General features: G+C 37.4%; 1 protein-coding gene across 1 annotated transcript in view; it reads left to right on the forward strand.

Annotated features, from left to right (window-relative positions):
- The window catches only part of FCHSD2 (FCH and double SH3 domains 2), a 251,191-nt gene that overhangs the window by 701 nt on the left and 232,932 nt on the right, over positions 1–17,558 (forward strand). The window contains exon 2 of the mRNA XM_045555521.1: positions 1,478–1,575. Coding sequence (XP_045411477.1) covers positions 1,478–1,575 — 98 coding nt within the window. The remainder of the gene's footprint in view (positions 1–1,477; positions 1,576–17,558) is intronic.

Below are 17,558 nucleotides of genomic sequence, written 5' to 3' on the forward strand. Positions count from 1 at the left end.
AGTTTCAGGTGTGCATTTGTGTGTGGCGTGCGCGCATGGCAGTGCTGTCCGCTGCAAAGTGCATTCTCGGGGCTGCACTGAGGGGAGGCGGGGTAGTCTCTGCAGCTTTGCAGTGCCTTGTGCGTGTGTGATTGTTTAGTCTGCACCAGGTTTGAGTCCTCCAGCCGCTTGTCGCCACCCCCGCCCGTTTGCAAATTTGCGTGGGATTTGTTTCAAGCCTAGCCTTAAGGTTTGGCCTGCTTTTCCCACGAGGCGACCGAAAAGAAGTTGGAATAGTCACTGCCTCTCCACCCCAGGGGAAAACAAATTGGGGATCGACGGGGCCTGCCTTCCCCCCGTCCTGCCTCCCGGCTAGGGGGCAAGGAGGCGGTGGTGCTGTCCCTAGGAAAGCGAGAACAAGGCCGTGCGTGGCGTGTGCACTGCGATCCGGGCTTGGATGGCTAGGGGTGGGAGTGACGGGTGCTCCTGGCTTGTCAGCAGCTTCCCCACTGCGCCCTTCCGTAGCTTTCCCAGGGGCCGAGGCTGTGTCCTTGTCTTTTTAATCCTGCAGATGGATACTGAGTGTCTACTCCGGGCACTAGGTGGAGGAGGCCGTTCTATCCTCCCCTCTTGGGCAAACATTTGTCGAATGTCTGCTTCCTCTTCTCTCTTTCTTAATCCGGGTTTCTCCAGTTAAAGGTCTTTTTCTTTCGAACACGCACCCCCATCCCTCTGGGTAGTCCCGCTCTGGCGGCCGGGATTCTTGACGTAACCTCAAACCCTGGGGTCCCGGCCTGAGGGGCGAGGCTCTAGCCAGCTGGCATTTGCTGTTCTCACTGTTTGAAGTGGAGCCGCCACGGGACCGGCTTGCTGGGGTAGTTTAAAAGCACTGCATATGCTGGAAGGTCACTTTTGCTTTCTCCTTTGTGAGAAAGAGATTGTGATTTGATGCGCTGTCAGTGAGTGGTGGGCATCATCCTGAGACAGTGTGCTTTCTCGCAGCCATTATGGAATAATTTATGTGGTCGATTCATGCATATTATTTCATGATTGTGTAAATTTCGGTCATTAAGTGTTAGGTATTCTTAGGTTTCCGTCTGCCATCTACACTCTGCTCACCTCTCCTGGTAGTTAATGCCTTTGAATCCTTTTTGGGAGAAATAGGCTCTTAAAACTCTAAGAACACCTAGATGTGTATTGAGCTTGTGCATGAAATGGAATGACTGGCAGTTCGTTTTGCATCTCTTTACTCTGTAATTTTTATACCCGTGTATTTTCTTTCAGTCTCAAATAACCTGTTTCAGGTTATTTGGCTAGTTTTTTCATTAAGTATCTTCAGTAAATAAAACTAAATGGCCAATAATGGATTGATTTATGGTCTTTAGGGGAGAGGCAAGAGGTATATATTCTGACAAATGTGAAGTATTTTCCTTAAAAGCAGTTTTCTTTTTTTGTTAAAGTTGTAGTAAGGCCTTCATAAACATATGGTATATTTTAGGTGAAAGTTACACAAGAACTGAAAAACATTCAAGTTGAGCAGATGACAAAACTTCAAGCCAAACATCAAGCAGAATGTGATTTGCTTGAAGATATGAGGTAAGGTTATAGTAAATAGTTGAAGAACTTTTATATCTCTGTTTCAAAGAATCTTTGAGTTACCAAGCCCCAGGAACTGATGATGGAATTTCCTTTTGGATTTCCTGCTTTAAGGCTGTTAGAACTTTGACTCAGCTGGAAATTATAACTGGAACTAATACAATACAAACTTTTTCCTTCAGTGGGGGATCCTATAGTGTACAAATAACTGTTATGAAAATACAAGGACCTTAAAAGTCTATCAGTCAAATTATATCATTGAAGTAAGAATTCTTATTTAAATAATCTTTCCACTGAATTGTAAAATTATTTATTGACCTTAACAATTTTATGTGTAGTTTTTTAAACCAATACCTGTGGTTAATGGTTAATATCTGGGGTTGAGCCAGTCAACCCCAGATGATTATATGCTAGCACTATTTGTTAGAACGTGACAAATAGAACTTTGTCTTTGAGTGTTAAATTCAGTGAGAAGTGTGTTTATCATATTTTATTTTATTATTAAAGTTACTTGTATTCATAATTAAGATGACTTTGAATTTAATAGATAAGACATCTCGCTAACATTGTGAAAATCTGTATCTTTATAGAGGGAAGCATGACTTATTTTATTGACAGAAATACCACTTATTTAACAATCCTGTAATATAAACTGACAGGTCAACGAAGGTATTTTTGTAGGATGGAAGATGATTTGTATGTTGAAACAGAGTGGCTACAATTCTTTTTTTTTTTTTTTTTTTTGAGACAGAGTCTCACTCTGTTGCCTGGGCTAGAGTGAGTGCCGTCGCATCAGCCTAGCTCACAGCAACCTCAAACTCCTGGGCTTAAGCGATCCTACTGCCTCAACCTCCCGAGTAGCTGGGACTACAGGCATGCGCCACCATGCCTGGCTAATTTTTTTCTATATATATTTTTAGTTGGCCAGATAATTTCTTTCTATTTTTTTTTTTAGTGGAGATGGGGGGGGGGGGTCTCACTCTTGCTAAGGCTGGTCTCGAACTCCTGACCTCGAGCAATCCACCCGCCTCGGCCTCCCAGAGTGCTAGGATTACAGGCGTAAGCCACCGCACCTGGCCTACAATTCTTATTTTCCTTAAGTAATACATTTATCAGATTGGAATTGAGTCTGGAAGCCTTATCAGTTGCCTATTTTTCTTGTAGCACACTAACATCATGATGGTTTCATGAAAAATATTAACTGTATGTTATGATAAAATTATATATGTTTGGATAGCTGAATTGTTTATAGCCCAAAGATTTTAGTTTAAGGGTTTCCTTTTTTTCTCACCCATATTTAACTTAGGGACTGTTTATGAACATTTCTGTTGTATACTTGTCTTTGCAGGGTTTCTGATTAAAGCATATGAATCTATTTTCATACAACTTTGATATATCAAGACATATCAAGTTGTTTTCTGACTGAAAAGTACTCCATTTTAATTTCATATTTGTCTTTTTTTTTTTCTTTACTTCTTGTGGGCACAAGGAAATTTTTAGACTTAAAAATCCCTGTGCAAGATATCTGAAACTTTTCATATGGTTAAAAATTCAGGGTTTTTAACATGTTAGGTGAACTAAGGTGTTTTGGTAGAAATCTCTAGATGAGGGAAGTAATAAATTTTCAGAAGCAGTTCAGGATGGCAAAATTAGTGTGTAAGTGAAAATCCCATGTGAGATGTGGGTGGTCAATGGCCATTAAATCTTGTTGATTATATTTTCTAAAGACTTCTTGATTGTAATTTTTTCTCTTTTCCCCCTATTACCTGTACCTTGGTGCAGGAGCTTATGGTCAGGAATATGGACATTGGAGTCAGACAGTCCTGAGTCTGTGTCCAGACTCTGTCACCTGCTATCTGTGCTGATTTCTGGAAATGACTTAATCTTTCTAAACTTCAGTTTTCTTATTTGTAGAATGAGGCAGTAATGGCCTATATTCACAATGGTTGTGCAGATCAACTGACAGTGCGTGTAAGATGTGGCGCCCATCTAAGCTAAGTTGATGTAGGCCATTGTCCCTGCTGCTGTTGTTTAGTTTGTATTAATTGCTGATCCATTACATTTCACTTGTGTTTTTACAGTAATATGCTAATTATTGCAGTAACATCCTTGTATCTTCCATTCCCCATCACTGCTTTTAAATATGTCATCTATGTTGCTACCAGTTAGCTTTCTAAAAATATTGTTTATTATATATCACCTCTTTGTGGCCTTCTGGATAGGCTGAACACCTTGTCATGGTATATATGGTTCTCTGTGACCTAGCTGCAAGCTTACTTGATTACTATTTAGCTTAATTATATACTACCATTTCATGCCCGTGCATCCTTTTTATTCCCTCTGCTCTGGCCACTCAGGACACCTGGTTATCTAATTGTGCACTCTACATTCATACCTTTGTTTGTACTGTTCCCTTTGCCTGTTGATACCCTTCCTCTCACATTTTCACTGGTAAATTCTGGTTACCACTAACTGCAAATTTATTGTTCTGTGTGGTCTCAAAAGATTTTGATTTTGCACATGCTTCTAGCTTCCCCCCTCGTGTGAATTCCTTGAGATTAGGGGCTCTTATTCATTTTTATATCTTTTTACCCTTTGTTTAGGCTGGCAGAATTATTAAATGAATGTGACTGGTTATATTTAAATGTACCGTATTTGTTCTTAGGTGAGATATTTTATAAGCTGTGTTTGTAGGGGGCTATAGGAGTATCTGTTCACCTTGTGTTATACTTTGATTCATGTGTGCACTTTAAATGTGCTATGCTATTTGATGTACACTGTATCTCTATTTATATATAATAGGTAAATGCAGAGATTGTTGGCACTACAAGGATTAATAGACTCTTTATTATTTTAAAGGACTCAGTGAGTTCTTTTATTTGTGTTAAATTAATGGAATGAATCCCTTCACTCCTGCATAGTTGTGAATAGAATACTATATTACCTACTAAAACATGAGGTTAGGTTTCTAATTTGCTTTTTTTTTCAATGATAATACTGAATTGAAAGTTGAAACTTGCCTACTCTTGATATTCATGATAACTAAAGTTGCTTGAGGAGGGAGGTGGTCTGGCTTTTCTGGTCTGCCCTAGCAAGTGGAATGACCTTTTAAAAATTCATTAGACATCTCTGAACTTGGGTTTTTGTATATATCAAGTTGTAAAGAATCTTGCCTGCTTTTCCTTTTTGACACTTCCTTCCACTACTCTCCTCCCTGAAACTCCACATATAGTGTTCCTTCTCACTGGTGTCACCCTGCCAGTTTTATGCTCTATTTAAGTTAGTATGAATTCACTCAGAAATGTGCAAATATCTTTTTATTCTTTTTTAAAAATTGTTTTTAGTTTTTTAGAGATGGGGTCTCACTCTTGCTCAGGCTGATCTCGAACTCCTGACCTCAAGTAATCCTCCCACCTCAGCCTCCCAGAGTGCTAGGATTACAGGCATGAGCCACCGCGCCTGGCCTGCTTTTCATTTTTAATATGAAGAAATTAGCAGTAGACACAGAAAAGTTTTTATGACTAAGACCAAAACAACCCCCCACAATACATTAAACTGTAAATAGGAGAATTTTATGCTGGATTTTGGCTAACAGCTACCCCTTTACCCCCTTCTCATCTTCTGTAATTTTGAAGGGAGGAGACCAGTTATGATACAGATTTTTTCCTTGGCTCTCCTTCCCTTCTTCAGTTCATTTGTTTTAGGGATGCATTTGGAAGCTGGTATGTTAGGAGTGAAGTATGAAAAGGAAAGAAAATTCATTTGTTGTTAATCAGGGACATTCCATGCTTTGGAGAGATTTTATACTGATATGTTTCCTGTTGACTTTTGCTGTCAGCAGTAGAAAAGCACACTTTACTTTCTTTTTAGTTTATTCTTTTTTCTCTCTTTCCTTTTTAAGTCCACTTAACAAGTAAGTTTCTGAACATTAGAGCCTATGTAATCTTGGATTGTTTATCCTTATGATGTAACAAACAGAGTCAGTTAAGAAAGGTTCTTTCCTGGGGCTACCTTCTTGGCAGACATCTTTAGGAGATCATTATATAATATGGAAAAATCACTGAATTTTAGTCAGGTGGATATTATCACATTTGTTCATTTTATGGAAACTGAGGCACAGTGAGAAGAAGTAAATTACATTGGTGTGGACTCTAAGCTATTTGTCCTAATTTCCAGACTAGTGCACTGTCCCCTATATCTATGTTTCCCAAGCTTTTAACCAAGGAACTCATCATAGGTTCCATTTTTTGAAATATTTTGCCTATCAAAAAGTATGTTATTGACTAATACTATTTTAAAAAATTTTTCATACACTGAGCCATCAATCAGCTTTGAATCAGTATTTGCAAACTACTAATGTGAGTCCAGCCAAAGGCAAAGACACTTAAAACTTTACCCAGAGAAGGCTGGGTATGTAATTTCTTATAGATATTCTAAAAAATTGAAACTGGCTAAAGAAACACCTGACCTACCTTTGCAGACACCTGGAGATATAGAGACATCATGTGAGGAATTACTGTACTGTATGTTACTTTCTCTAAACTGTAGATTCACAGGAGTCAACTGAGGATTGGATTCTCAAGTTTGTTTATAGATGTTCTAAGACTTTTTTTCATCATCTCAGAGACGGAGAGACTGTTATATCTAGAAAGAGATTTTAGAGGTAATCGTTGTAGAGTTTTTAAAAAACTTTATTGAGATATAATTTACATGTCATCTAAACATGATATGACTACATATCACACATGATTCCATACCATACAATTAACCCATTTAAAGTGTAGCATTCAATGTTTTCGAGTGTATTCAAAGAGTTGTATGACCATTACCATAATTTAACTGTAAAACATTTTTGTCTCTCCTAAAAGAAACCCTGTACCCATTAGCAGTTACTCCTCATCACCTTCTCCAGCCATAAGCAACCACTAATCTACTTTCTGTCTCTATAGATATGGAATATGTTTACATGGAATCCTACAATATGTGGTTTCTCTTGACTGGCTTCTTTTAGCATACTGTTTTCAGGGTTCATCATTTTGTAGTATCAGTACTTCATTCCTTTTTATTGCTGAATAATATCCCATTGTGTGGATATACCACATTTTATTAATCCGTTCATCAGTTGATAGACATTTACATTGTTTCCACTTTTTGGCTGTTATGAATAGTACTGCTGTGAACATTCATGTACAAGTTTTTGTGTGGACACATGTTTTCATTTCTCCTGGATATACACCTAAAAGTGGAATTTCTGGGTCATGTGGTAACTCTATGTTTAACTTTTTAAGGAACTTTCAAACTGTTTTCCAAAGAAGATGTACCTTTTTATATTCCGGTCAGCAATAATATATGATGGTTCATGTTTCTCCGTATCCTTGCCAGTGCCTTTTATTGTCTGTCTTTGATTATTGCCATTCTAGTGGGTATGAATGGTATCATAAGTGGCTTTGATTTGCATTTTCTTAACAGCTTATGATGTTGAACATTTTTTCATATGCTTATGGCTATTTGTATATCTTCTTTGGAGAAATATCTATTCAAATCCTTTGCCCATTTTATAATTGGGTTGTCTTTTTCTTATTGAGTTGTAAGAGTTCTTTATATCAGGTTGAGTGCAGTGACTCATGCCTGTAAATCCTGGCACTTTGGGAGACTGAGGCAGGAGGATTGCTTGAGGCCAGGAGTTCAAGACCAGCCTGGGCAACATAGTGAGACTCTGTCTCTACAAAAATAAAAAAAATTAGCCAGGTGTGGTGTGCATGCCTGTAGTCCCAGCTGCTCCAATGGCTGAAGCAGGAGGATCGCTTGAGCCCAGGAGTTCGAGGCTCCAGCTTGGGTGACAGAATAAGACCCTGTCCCCCCCCCCACACAAAAGAGTTCTTTATATCTGTATCTTATCAGGTATATGATTTGCAAATATATGCAGTATTTTTTCCCATTCTGTGACAGAATCACCTGAGGTGATTTTTATGTGCATTAGATTTTGAGAACTGCTGAAGTAGTGGAGAAAATAAGGACATTGTAGGTAGACCAGAGATTGAAATCCAGCTCTGCCACTTATTAGCTGTGTAATCGTGAGCAAGTTTCTAAGCTTTTCTGAGCCTCATATCTCATATATGTAAAACAAGATTAATGCTTATCGTTTTCCTTTTCTATAAAAGTAAAATGAGATATGTGAAATGCTGAGCATGGTAGGTATTCAGCATTGGTAGCTACTATTATTAGTGGAAATTGAAGTTCAAGAAGGATGTTGTCTTATTTAAGGTAACAAAGGAAGTTATTGTGTTTCATAAATTATACCTTTTTTTTTTTTTTTTACATTGTGAAATCAAGATGCATCTTACAGTTGCTTTTGGCTGTGATGCAGTTGTCATTGTCTCTTCATGCATAGAACTTGCAGGATAGGTATCAGCAGGCTTGAAAGAGAATCCCAGAGACAGTGGTTGGAATACAAATGTTGGATCACCTGGGCTTTTGATGGCATAGGTGATGATAATGTGTGGAAAAATGTGGATATCAATGACTAATTCAAAAAGCGATTCATAAGTCTTTGACTCTGAGTGTGACCAGTTTATGTACCAATTTATTTCAGTTATTTTTTTTATTATGCACAAGAGTAATATATGCTAAACATCTGACTATAGTTTAAAAGAGATCTTTTATTAAGTATAAACAAAAATTCTAAGTGATAGAGTATTGTGTCAATTGACCGCATTTTTTCTTAGTGAAATGTAAAATAATGTGTCTTGCAATCAATGGTGTTTTATTAAATGGATATGATGAAAACTGAAAGTAGAAGATCAGGTCCTGGACTCAGGTTTTTTTTCATTCACTGAAGAATCATTGCTTCTCAATTAGTGTTCTTTCAAATAGAGCTTAAAAATGATGTAAACCTTGAGAGGAGGAATTTTTTAAAACTGAGGGCTGCAAGGAAAAAGATCAAGTAGGACCACACCTAAATAACATTTGAGAGGGGAAAAAATGGAACTTCAGCTGACTAAATTAATTAAAAATTTAAATATATACTTCCATATTATGGTCAGTTATTGAGGGGGAGACTAAGAAGGAAATGCTAACTAGGCAGAGGAGGAAGTATAGTTTGAGATGGTCTCTTGGAAAAATAAATTTTTTTTGTTACAGACCACTGCTTACTTGAGTCAAAAGAGTCAGGGTTTTAGTAATACTACTCTTCCTATTGTTGTTAAATGGTTTCTTAGCTCATAAACTATTATGCATAGGTTCTTAATCTGCTCCTAACATTTAAAAAGTTTGAGTTCTGCATGGGATAGCCATTGCAGCCCACTGCAGGTGAAGTTATTTTATGATTTATAGACTTGAATGGAGGATACTCTCCTGATGGAATTAAACTAAGATCTAATAATGAACGTTACCTACCATTAGGGCTAAGAATAGAAGCATTAAGCTGGCACAGTGGCACGTATCTATAGTCCCAGCTACTTGGGAGGCTGAGTGTGAGGATTGCTTGAGCCCAGGAATTTGAGGCTGTAATGCACTAATATTATGCCTGTAAATAGCCACGGCACTCCAGCCTGGCCAACATAGAATCTGTCTCAAAAAAGATAAAAAGAGAATAGTGTTGGGTGCAGTGGCTCACACCTGTAATCCCAGCACTTTAGGAGGCTGAGGCGGGAGGATCTCTTGAGGCCAGGAGTTCTAGACCAGCCTGAGCAACATAGGGAGACTCTGTCTCCACAGAAAATAGAAGAATTAGCTGGGTATGCTGGCATGTGCCTGTAGTCCCAGCTACTGGGAAGGCTGAGGCAGGAGGATTGCTTGAGCCCAGGAGTTTGAGGTTGAAGTGAGCTATGAGCTGTGAGCTATGATGATGCCACTGCACTCTAGCCTGGGCAACAGAGCAAGACCTTGTCTCCAAAAAAAAAAAAAGGAATAATTTTGTATTCACTTTTCCTGGCCACACCCAGGTATATAAATATGAGAGATTGTGAAGGTAATCTGTGTGGTAGGACAGATGTGAGATGCTGGAACAAACACTAGTTTAGAAGCATACAACCTGGATCTGATTCCTAGTTCTTAATCTCTTATTAACTGTGTGACCTTGGATGCAAGTCACTTCAACATCTCTGAGCCTCATGTTTCTCATTTGTAAAATAATAACAATTATAATTCCTTATGGGCTTATCTTGATAATTAAAATAATAGGGCCAGGTGTGGTGGCTCACGTCTGTAGTCCCAGCACTTTGGGAGGCTGAGGTGGGAGGATTGCTTGAGCCCAGGAGTTCAAGGCCAGCCTGGGCAACATAGTGAGACAATGTCTTTTAAAAAAAAAAAAAAAATGACTTGAGGGCCCTTAGACCACCATTTCTCCAAATTATCAGAAGATCAAAAATGGCAAGATTTTTAACCACCTTTATATTCCTTAGAAGAGAATTCTAAGAGACCATTGGCCTAGTGGCCCATTACCCATGACAAATACAAAAACTTACTTCTGAACTAACATACTTAATTCAAAAGGAGTTGGTTGTTTCCTTGTGTAGAGGAAGGAAAAAAAACAACAACAAAAAAAGAAAAAAAGAATAATAAAAAATAAATAAATAAAAAAAGGAGTGGGAAGAGGAAATACAAATGGTTTCCAAAGAGTCCCTTATTCCCAGTCTGTTTGAGACAACTGGAATTACAGTGATATCCCTCCTAATCTAAACCCAACCCATTTTTTAATACTTTCATGGGAACCACTAGGAGTAAATTGGAAATGGGTCCCTGTGACAAATAGGACAAAATAGTAATGTAGCAAAAGCCACATTACTGCCTCCATTACCTTCTTTCTTGCTGGCAAAGACCCACCTCCCAGAAGATAATCACATCCCCAGACTCCTTTGCAGCTAGGCAAGCACAGGCATATGAAACAAACTGGAACAATGAGATAGAAGGGAAAATCTTTTGGGATAATTTCAGGTAAAAACTGTCTTCCCTAATGGAAGAAAAGAAGGAAGGTAGGAAGGAGACAGGAGGAAGGAGGGAAAATGAAGGAGGGAGGGAGGGAGAGAGGGAGGGAGGAAAAATTTGCTTAAAGAGAAATCATCCTTTCCTCTTCTTCTACCTAAAATTGTTATACAAAAATATAATGCTTGGAGTTGCAGAAGCTATCTAGCAATCATGAGGAGAATCATTATCAACATACAGAAAGATGGAGGGGCCTAAGACTACTGATCTTGGTGAAAGAGATTTGTTAGCATCACTTGAGTTCTTTAGCAGTTTATCTTTGAGGTCGATTTCATTTTTCAACCTACAGGTTAACTCTTTAGGGGATAAACCACAAACCATAATTTCTAAATTGATGTTCTCAACTACTTACTAAATTACAGTTAACATGCATTTATTGAGCATCTATTACATTCCACATGCTGTACCTTTTATAGGCACTACTTTGGGGTTTGGGTTTTTTTTTTAAAGTATTTTAAAGATGGGGTCTCACTCTGTCACTCAGTCTGGTGTGTAGTCATGCAATCATAACTCACCATAACCTCAAACTCCTGGGCTCAAATGATTTTCCTGCCTTAGCCTTCCAAGTAGCTGGGACTACAGGTGTACACAACCTTGCAATTGTATTTTTAGTGAACGCCATTTTACTTCTCAGGTGAAAGCATTAGTGAAATGGCTAAACTGAAAGGAAGGAAGGACAAATAAGAGCTAGAGTCGCCCCTAGCTGAATAATTTGCCCCTTAATAATTGAGAATTGGCAATTCAGTCTTGAAAGTAGAAAGCCTTTTACCTTAGGAGACCTATGCTGGTAAGTTGATGTTTTTCTTTGTAAGTCCTTCAGATGTTCATTGGGGTACCAAAGATGCCATTGTTTTGTTGGTGTCAGTCTTCAGGAATGATCTGATGCATAAGAAGGAGTTAGTTTTGTAAGTCTGGTTTGTGTTGCTGGCTTTTCAGTGACTAATTTGGGAACTAGGAACAGAAACTTGTAACCATGTTCTTTGTTTCACTTGTGCAGATTTTCTGTCATGTGTTGGTCAGGACTAATTTATATATCTAGCTGATATTTTTGTTTATTTTATTTTGTTGTGTTCTTCCAGTATTCCTTGGTCATACTTTATTCCATTTGATCTTCTTTTTGGCATTCGTATGTGAATCTCTTGTCATCCAGATGTTTTCTGTTTGGTGAGCTTTAAAATAATCCCAATTCAAAAAGAAATTGTTATTTCTTGTGTTATGAAAAGTGTTACCATGTCTGTGGTCCCACAGGAAACTATTAGAGTATATATATCCCCTGATTACATAGTAGTGATATTTGTTTTTCTTCTTTATGGGTGGCTGGGGGATGGAGGGGAGGGGACAGAGACTTTTTATTGTATATCCTTTTTGAATGTTTTTTTAATTTAAGCATATTATGGGGGCAAAAAAGTTTACGTTACATATATTGCCCTTGCCCCACCCCCCCGAATCAGAGCTTCAAGCGTGTCCATCCCCTAGATGGTGCACATCGCACTCATTATGTATGTATACACCCATCCCCTCCCCCACCCACATCTACCTCACACCCGATTAATGTTATTCCTAAGTGTGCTCTTAGGTGATGACCAGTGAAACTAATTTGATGGTGATTTTTTGTATGTTTTGAATTTTAAACTATGTGAATATTACCTACTCTCAAAACTAAAATTAAATGATTCAGTAATATTGGTTACTTTATTGCACGTCTGTTAAACATAACAGATATTGTAAAAGTTTATATTATTTGATGCTAAAATGCCATTTTTGGCTTTTAATGAGTTTTTAGTGAAGTTATTTTCATTATTAATAGACTTTAAAATTTATTTCTAATATGTACAAGTATTAAGCATACTTGATTACTAAGGTTTCCTTCATAAAATGACTGGTTTCCAGTTGGTTATAGCTCAGAGTTGGGGAAACAGGGTTTATGTACTACTGTGTTCCTTTCTTTTTGCATTGTGGAATTCTTTTGTCCCCACACAAGCAAACATATTAGGTGGTTAGATTCCTGTCCAACCTCAAATTTTATTTTAGCTATCGTTATCCAAAGGTTTTGTGTCATAGTCATCAGTTAAAACATTGTTTCTGTTGTAAAATCCATTTTGCATTATTGGCCAACTTCTTCTGTGGGGGAATTGTTTGGTCTTTTTTACTAAAAGTGATATTGTCTGTAATAGTTTTCCTTAGTTATATTGAGTTATTAATCATTGAATATTGTTAGTATTCCATTTTATGTCTTGCCTTGCATTTTTAGCTGTTCCTCTGTTTTTAAAGTGCTTGTTCTAAGGATTACATCATGTATTCTTTTTTTTTTTTTTTTTTTTTTGAGACAGAGTCTCGCTCTGTTGCCCAGGCTAGAGTGCTGTGGCATCAGCCTATCTCACAGCAACCTCAAACTCCTGGGCTCAAGCAATCCTCCTGCTTCGGCCTCCTGAGTAGCTGGGACTACAGGCATGCGCCACCATGCCAGGTTAATTTTTTCTATATAGTTTTAGTTTTCCAGCTAATTTCTTTCTATTTTTAGTAGAGACAGGGTCTCACTCTTGCTCAGGCTGGTCTCGAACTCCTGAGCTCAAATGATCCACCCGCCTTGGCCTCCCAGAGTGCTAGGATTACAGGCGTGAGCCACCGCGCCTGGCCTATCATGCATTCTTAATTTATCACTGTCTGCTTAGAGTTAATGTTGTACCATTTTACATAAGACCTTACAGTAGTCTAATTACAGTTACTGCATCCCAGACTTTGTGCTGCATACTTATAAACCTCATAATACAATGTTACTTTTGCTTTATTTTTTAAAGAGATTAAGAGAAGGAAAAAAGTCTTATATTCACCAATTCTGACTCTCTTCTTTCTTTCCTAAGACCAACATACAGGTTTGAGTTTCCATCTGGTATCATTTCCTTTCATCCTGAAGAGCTTTCTTCAGCATTTTTAGTGTAATTCTGCTGCCACCAATTCTCTTAGCTTTCATTTATCTGAAATTCACCCTCATTTTTTTTTTATAGCTGCTGCCTTTTATTTAATGCTGCCTGTCTTACATACTTTTTATAAGTATTGGACATATATTATCTCTTAATCCTTTTTTAGTGAAGTGGCTACAATTATAAATTCTCATTTAATTTCTCATTATGAGTAAACTGAGGCACAGGCCATCTTGCTGGAAAGTAGGAGAGCTGGATTCAAACCACCCTCATTTTTGAAGGATATGTTTTTGGATATAGAATTCTGGGTTGACAGTTGGAAGCTCCATTGTCTTTGGCCTTCATTGTTTCTGATTAGAAGTCAGCTATTATTTATATTCCTGTTTACTTCTATGTAATGTGCCGTTCCCTGCCTGATAGCTTTTTTTCTCTTTACCCTTTGATTTCCTACAGTTTTGGGTGTGATGTGAGTAGTGTGGTAACTGTAATTACCTTGTTTGGAGCTTTTTGGATCAATAGGTTGATGTTTTTTAAAAAAAACCTGGGAAACTTTTGGCAATTATTTCTTCAAAGATTATTTTCCTGCCCTATGCTCACTCTCTTTTTGTTTGGACTCCCATTACACTTATGTTAAACTGTTTGATAATACTCTGTGTTCTTCAGATTGGATAATTTGTATTGATCTGTTTTCTAGTTCATTGGCCCTTTCTTTTGTAGTTTTCAATCTACTGTTAAGCCCATCTAGTGAAGTTTTCATTTCTGATATTGTGCCTTTAAGTGATTGAATGTATTTATAATAGCTGTTTTAAAGTTCTTTCCTGCTGTTTCCAACATTGGAATCATCTCGTCATCTGTTTCTGTTGACTGTTTTTTCCCCCTGATTATGGGTCAAATTTGCCTGCTTATTTGCATATCTGGTGATTTTTGATTATTAGGACATTGTGGATGAAACATTATAGGAATGTCATTGTATTGTCTTTTTTTAAAGAGTGTTGAGTTTTGTTTTGGCAGGCGTGAAATTGTTTTTGATCCTTTCAGGATTGATTTTATCATATGTTGTGGCAATTATATTTAAGTTTTGGTTTTTGTTCTAAGACTTGGCCTTTACTCTAGTGTATGACTTTTCTAGGGTTTTAGCTGAAAGCCTGAGTGCCCAAGGTGTGCAGCAATGTCTCTCTGTTCCAAATGGACTTGAATTCCAATGTCTTCCAGCAGAGAGCCACTTCTTGTATCTGTTTAGCTCTCAGGCTTCCAGCAGCAACTCTACTAGCCCTCATGGAGTCCTGCCCTGGCTTATGTGTAGCACTACCCACAGCCAAGGGCACTCAAGGAATCCCCATGCAGACTTCTGGGGCCACCCCTTTTGCATTGATGTCTTTTCTACAGTACCCTGTCTTATAAATTCTATTAATAGCTACTGCAGTAACCCAGAACTCTGATCTCTGTATCTTAGCTCAGTGACAGGATCATGCTTGGGCTTAGGTTCTACCTCCTTGTGGTGTAGTTAGGAAAGTGTCATACACAGAACACTGGAGTGAATGGTATGCACTTCTTGTGCTGCCTGTTGTTTAGTACCTGAAAATAATAGAGTCATATATTTTGTCCAGTTTTATACATATTACCTGGGGAGGGCTAGTCTGGTATCATTTATTTCCTCATGGTTGGAAATGGAAATATGCTTCTCAAATCTATTCTAGGAAGATATTGTACTGTTTTTAAATACATAATTAAGATGATGTATTTATACATATTTAATATCTATATAATCTTTTTTTTTTTTTTTTTTGAGACAGAGTCTCACTTTGTTGCCTGGGCTAGAGTGAGTGCCGTGGCGTCAGCCTAGCTCACAGCAACCTCAAACTCCTGGGCTTAAGCGATCCTACTGCCTCAGCCTCCCAAGTAGCTGGGACTACAGGCATGCGCCACCATGCCCGGCTAATTTTTTCTATATATATTTTTAGTTGTCCAGATAATTTATTTCTATTTTTAGTAGAGACAGGGTCTTGTTCAGGCTGGTCTCAAACTCCTGACCTCGAGCAGTCCACCCGCCTCGGCCTCCCAGAGTGCTAGGATTACAGGCGTGAGCCACCGCGCCCGGCCTATATAATCTTAATTAATCCTCTGTTTTTGGATATGAGTTTGGATATTTCATATATGATTGTATGTACACTGTAGCATAGGAATTTTTAGAACAGATTTATTGAAATATAATTTACACATCATGTAATTCACCAATATAAAATGTATAATTCAGTGGCTTTTAGTATATTCACAGAGTTGTACATCCATTACCACAGTCAGTTTTAGAACATTTTTATTACCCCAAAAAGAAGGCCTGTACCCCTTAGTCATCACCTCTCCACTTTCTCCCGATTTGCCCAGGCCTAGGCAGCCACTGATTTATTTTTTGATTCTATAGATTTGCTTATTTTGGACATTTTATGTAAATGGAATAATACAATATGTGTTCCTTTGTGACTGGCTTCTTTCACTTAGCATGTTTCTAAGGTTCATCAACATTTGTAGCATGTATCAATACTTCATTTCTTTTTATTGCTAAATAATATTTCATCATATAGATATACCACATTTATTAATACATTCATCAGTCAATGGACATTTGGGTTATTTCCACTTTTTGCTGTTATAAATAAGATTGTGATGAGCATTCATGTAAAGTTTTTTCATGCATATGTGTTTTCATTTCTCTTGGATTTATACCTGGAAGTGGAATTTCTGGGTAGTATAGTAACTCTATGTTTAACTATTTAAGGAACTGCTAAACTATTTTCCAAAGTTTTTGCACCATTTTACATTTTCACCAGCAGTGTATGAGGGTTCTGATTTTGCCACATACTTGTCAATGCTTATTATTGAACATTAATTATATCTCAAATCCTCACAGCATCTATGCATTCTATTATTATTATTCCCATTTTATAAATGAGGAGACTAAGGCTTAGAGTGGTTAAGTGGCCCAAGATTGAAGAACGAAGAAGTGGAAGCTGGATTTGAACCTGATATATACCCGACTTCAAAATCTGAGCTCTCTCATAAAAACTATTTCTAAAGGTATATGATTTAGTGATTGAAATGAAGTGAAATTTTCATAGTATTTCCAAGAAATAAGAGAGCCTATTTTAGACATATATTTATCTTCTCACCCCTTGTTAGATCTTGGCAGAAATCTGTTGAACATAGGACCATCTTTTCTTTGGTTTTGATACCTGTCCTCAATTTCCTTAAAAGTAGAAGACAGATGTTTTTCACTCAGGATTATTTTAAATAATTGGGGCACAGCATTTTCAGTCCCCACCATGACAAGACGCTGTGGATGGAGTGTATACTATCTTATTTCAAGAACTACTACTTGGAATAGATACCAAAGAAGAGGTGTAAGTTTCAGTGTCTTGCAGATCTTTCAGTCTGGCTGATTAGTACTGGGTGGAAGAAGATCCATGGTCTGGAGTTTCGTGTTTTTTCAGCTCTAGGATTGTTGAAGTGTTGTGTCAAACACTGGACTTTTGTGGATCTCTTGGCTCTTCTGATAATTGTATCTGGTGTTTAGGTTACATTTTGAGATATTTCCACAGTTGAAAATGCCTTTTTTGTCTTAAGTTACGACCAGGCAGTTTTGTGGTGACAAGTGAAGGATACCCAGTTTCTGAATAGAGCTAAAGTCTTGCTATGTGTTACAGCAAGATTTGTTTCTGGTCAAGTAATTATGTTTATTTTTACCTTTGGCAATGTACCTAAAATAAAATATACTCCACGAATAGCTTAGAATCAGCTCATATTGGTGGTAGCAAGTGTATAATCTCATGCTACTTTATATTAGTTAGTAAACTCTCTTTAGTAAAAAAATTTCTTTACAAGTTTGAAGCCAATAGGTTTATAAAAGTTGTTGAAGTGCTTCTTACCTAGAAAATAAATTGTTATTTTCCAATTTCATTGTTTTGTTTTGCAGAACATGAGAACAAATATTCTGAAGAGACACAATAGTCCCAAATTACTCTCAGGAAAATAACTAGGTTTTCAAAGTTCTGTTAGTTTATAAAATTTTAAAAATAGCTTTGACAA

The sequence above is a fragment of the Lemur catta genome, chromosome 7 (genome assembly GCF_020740605.2).
Source record: "Lemur catta isolate mLemCat1 chromosome 7, mLemCat1.pri, whole genome shotgun sequence".
Lineage (NCBI taxonomy): Eukaryota > Metazoa > Chordata > Mammalia > Primates > Lemuridae > Lemur > Lemur catta.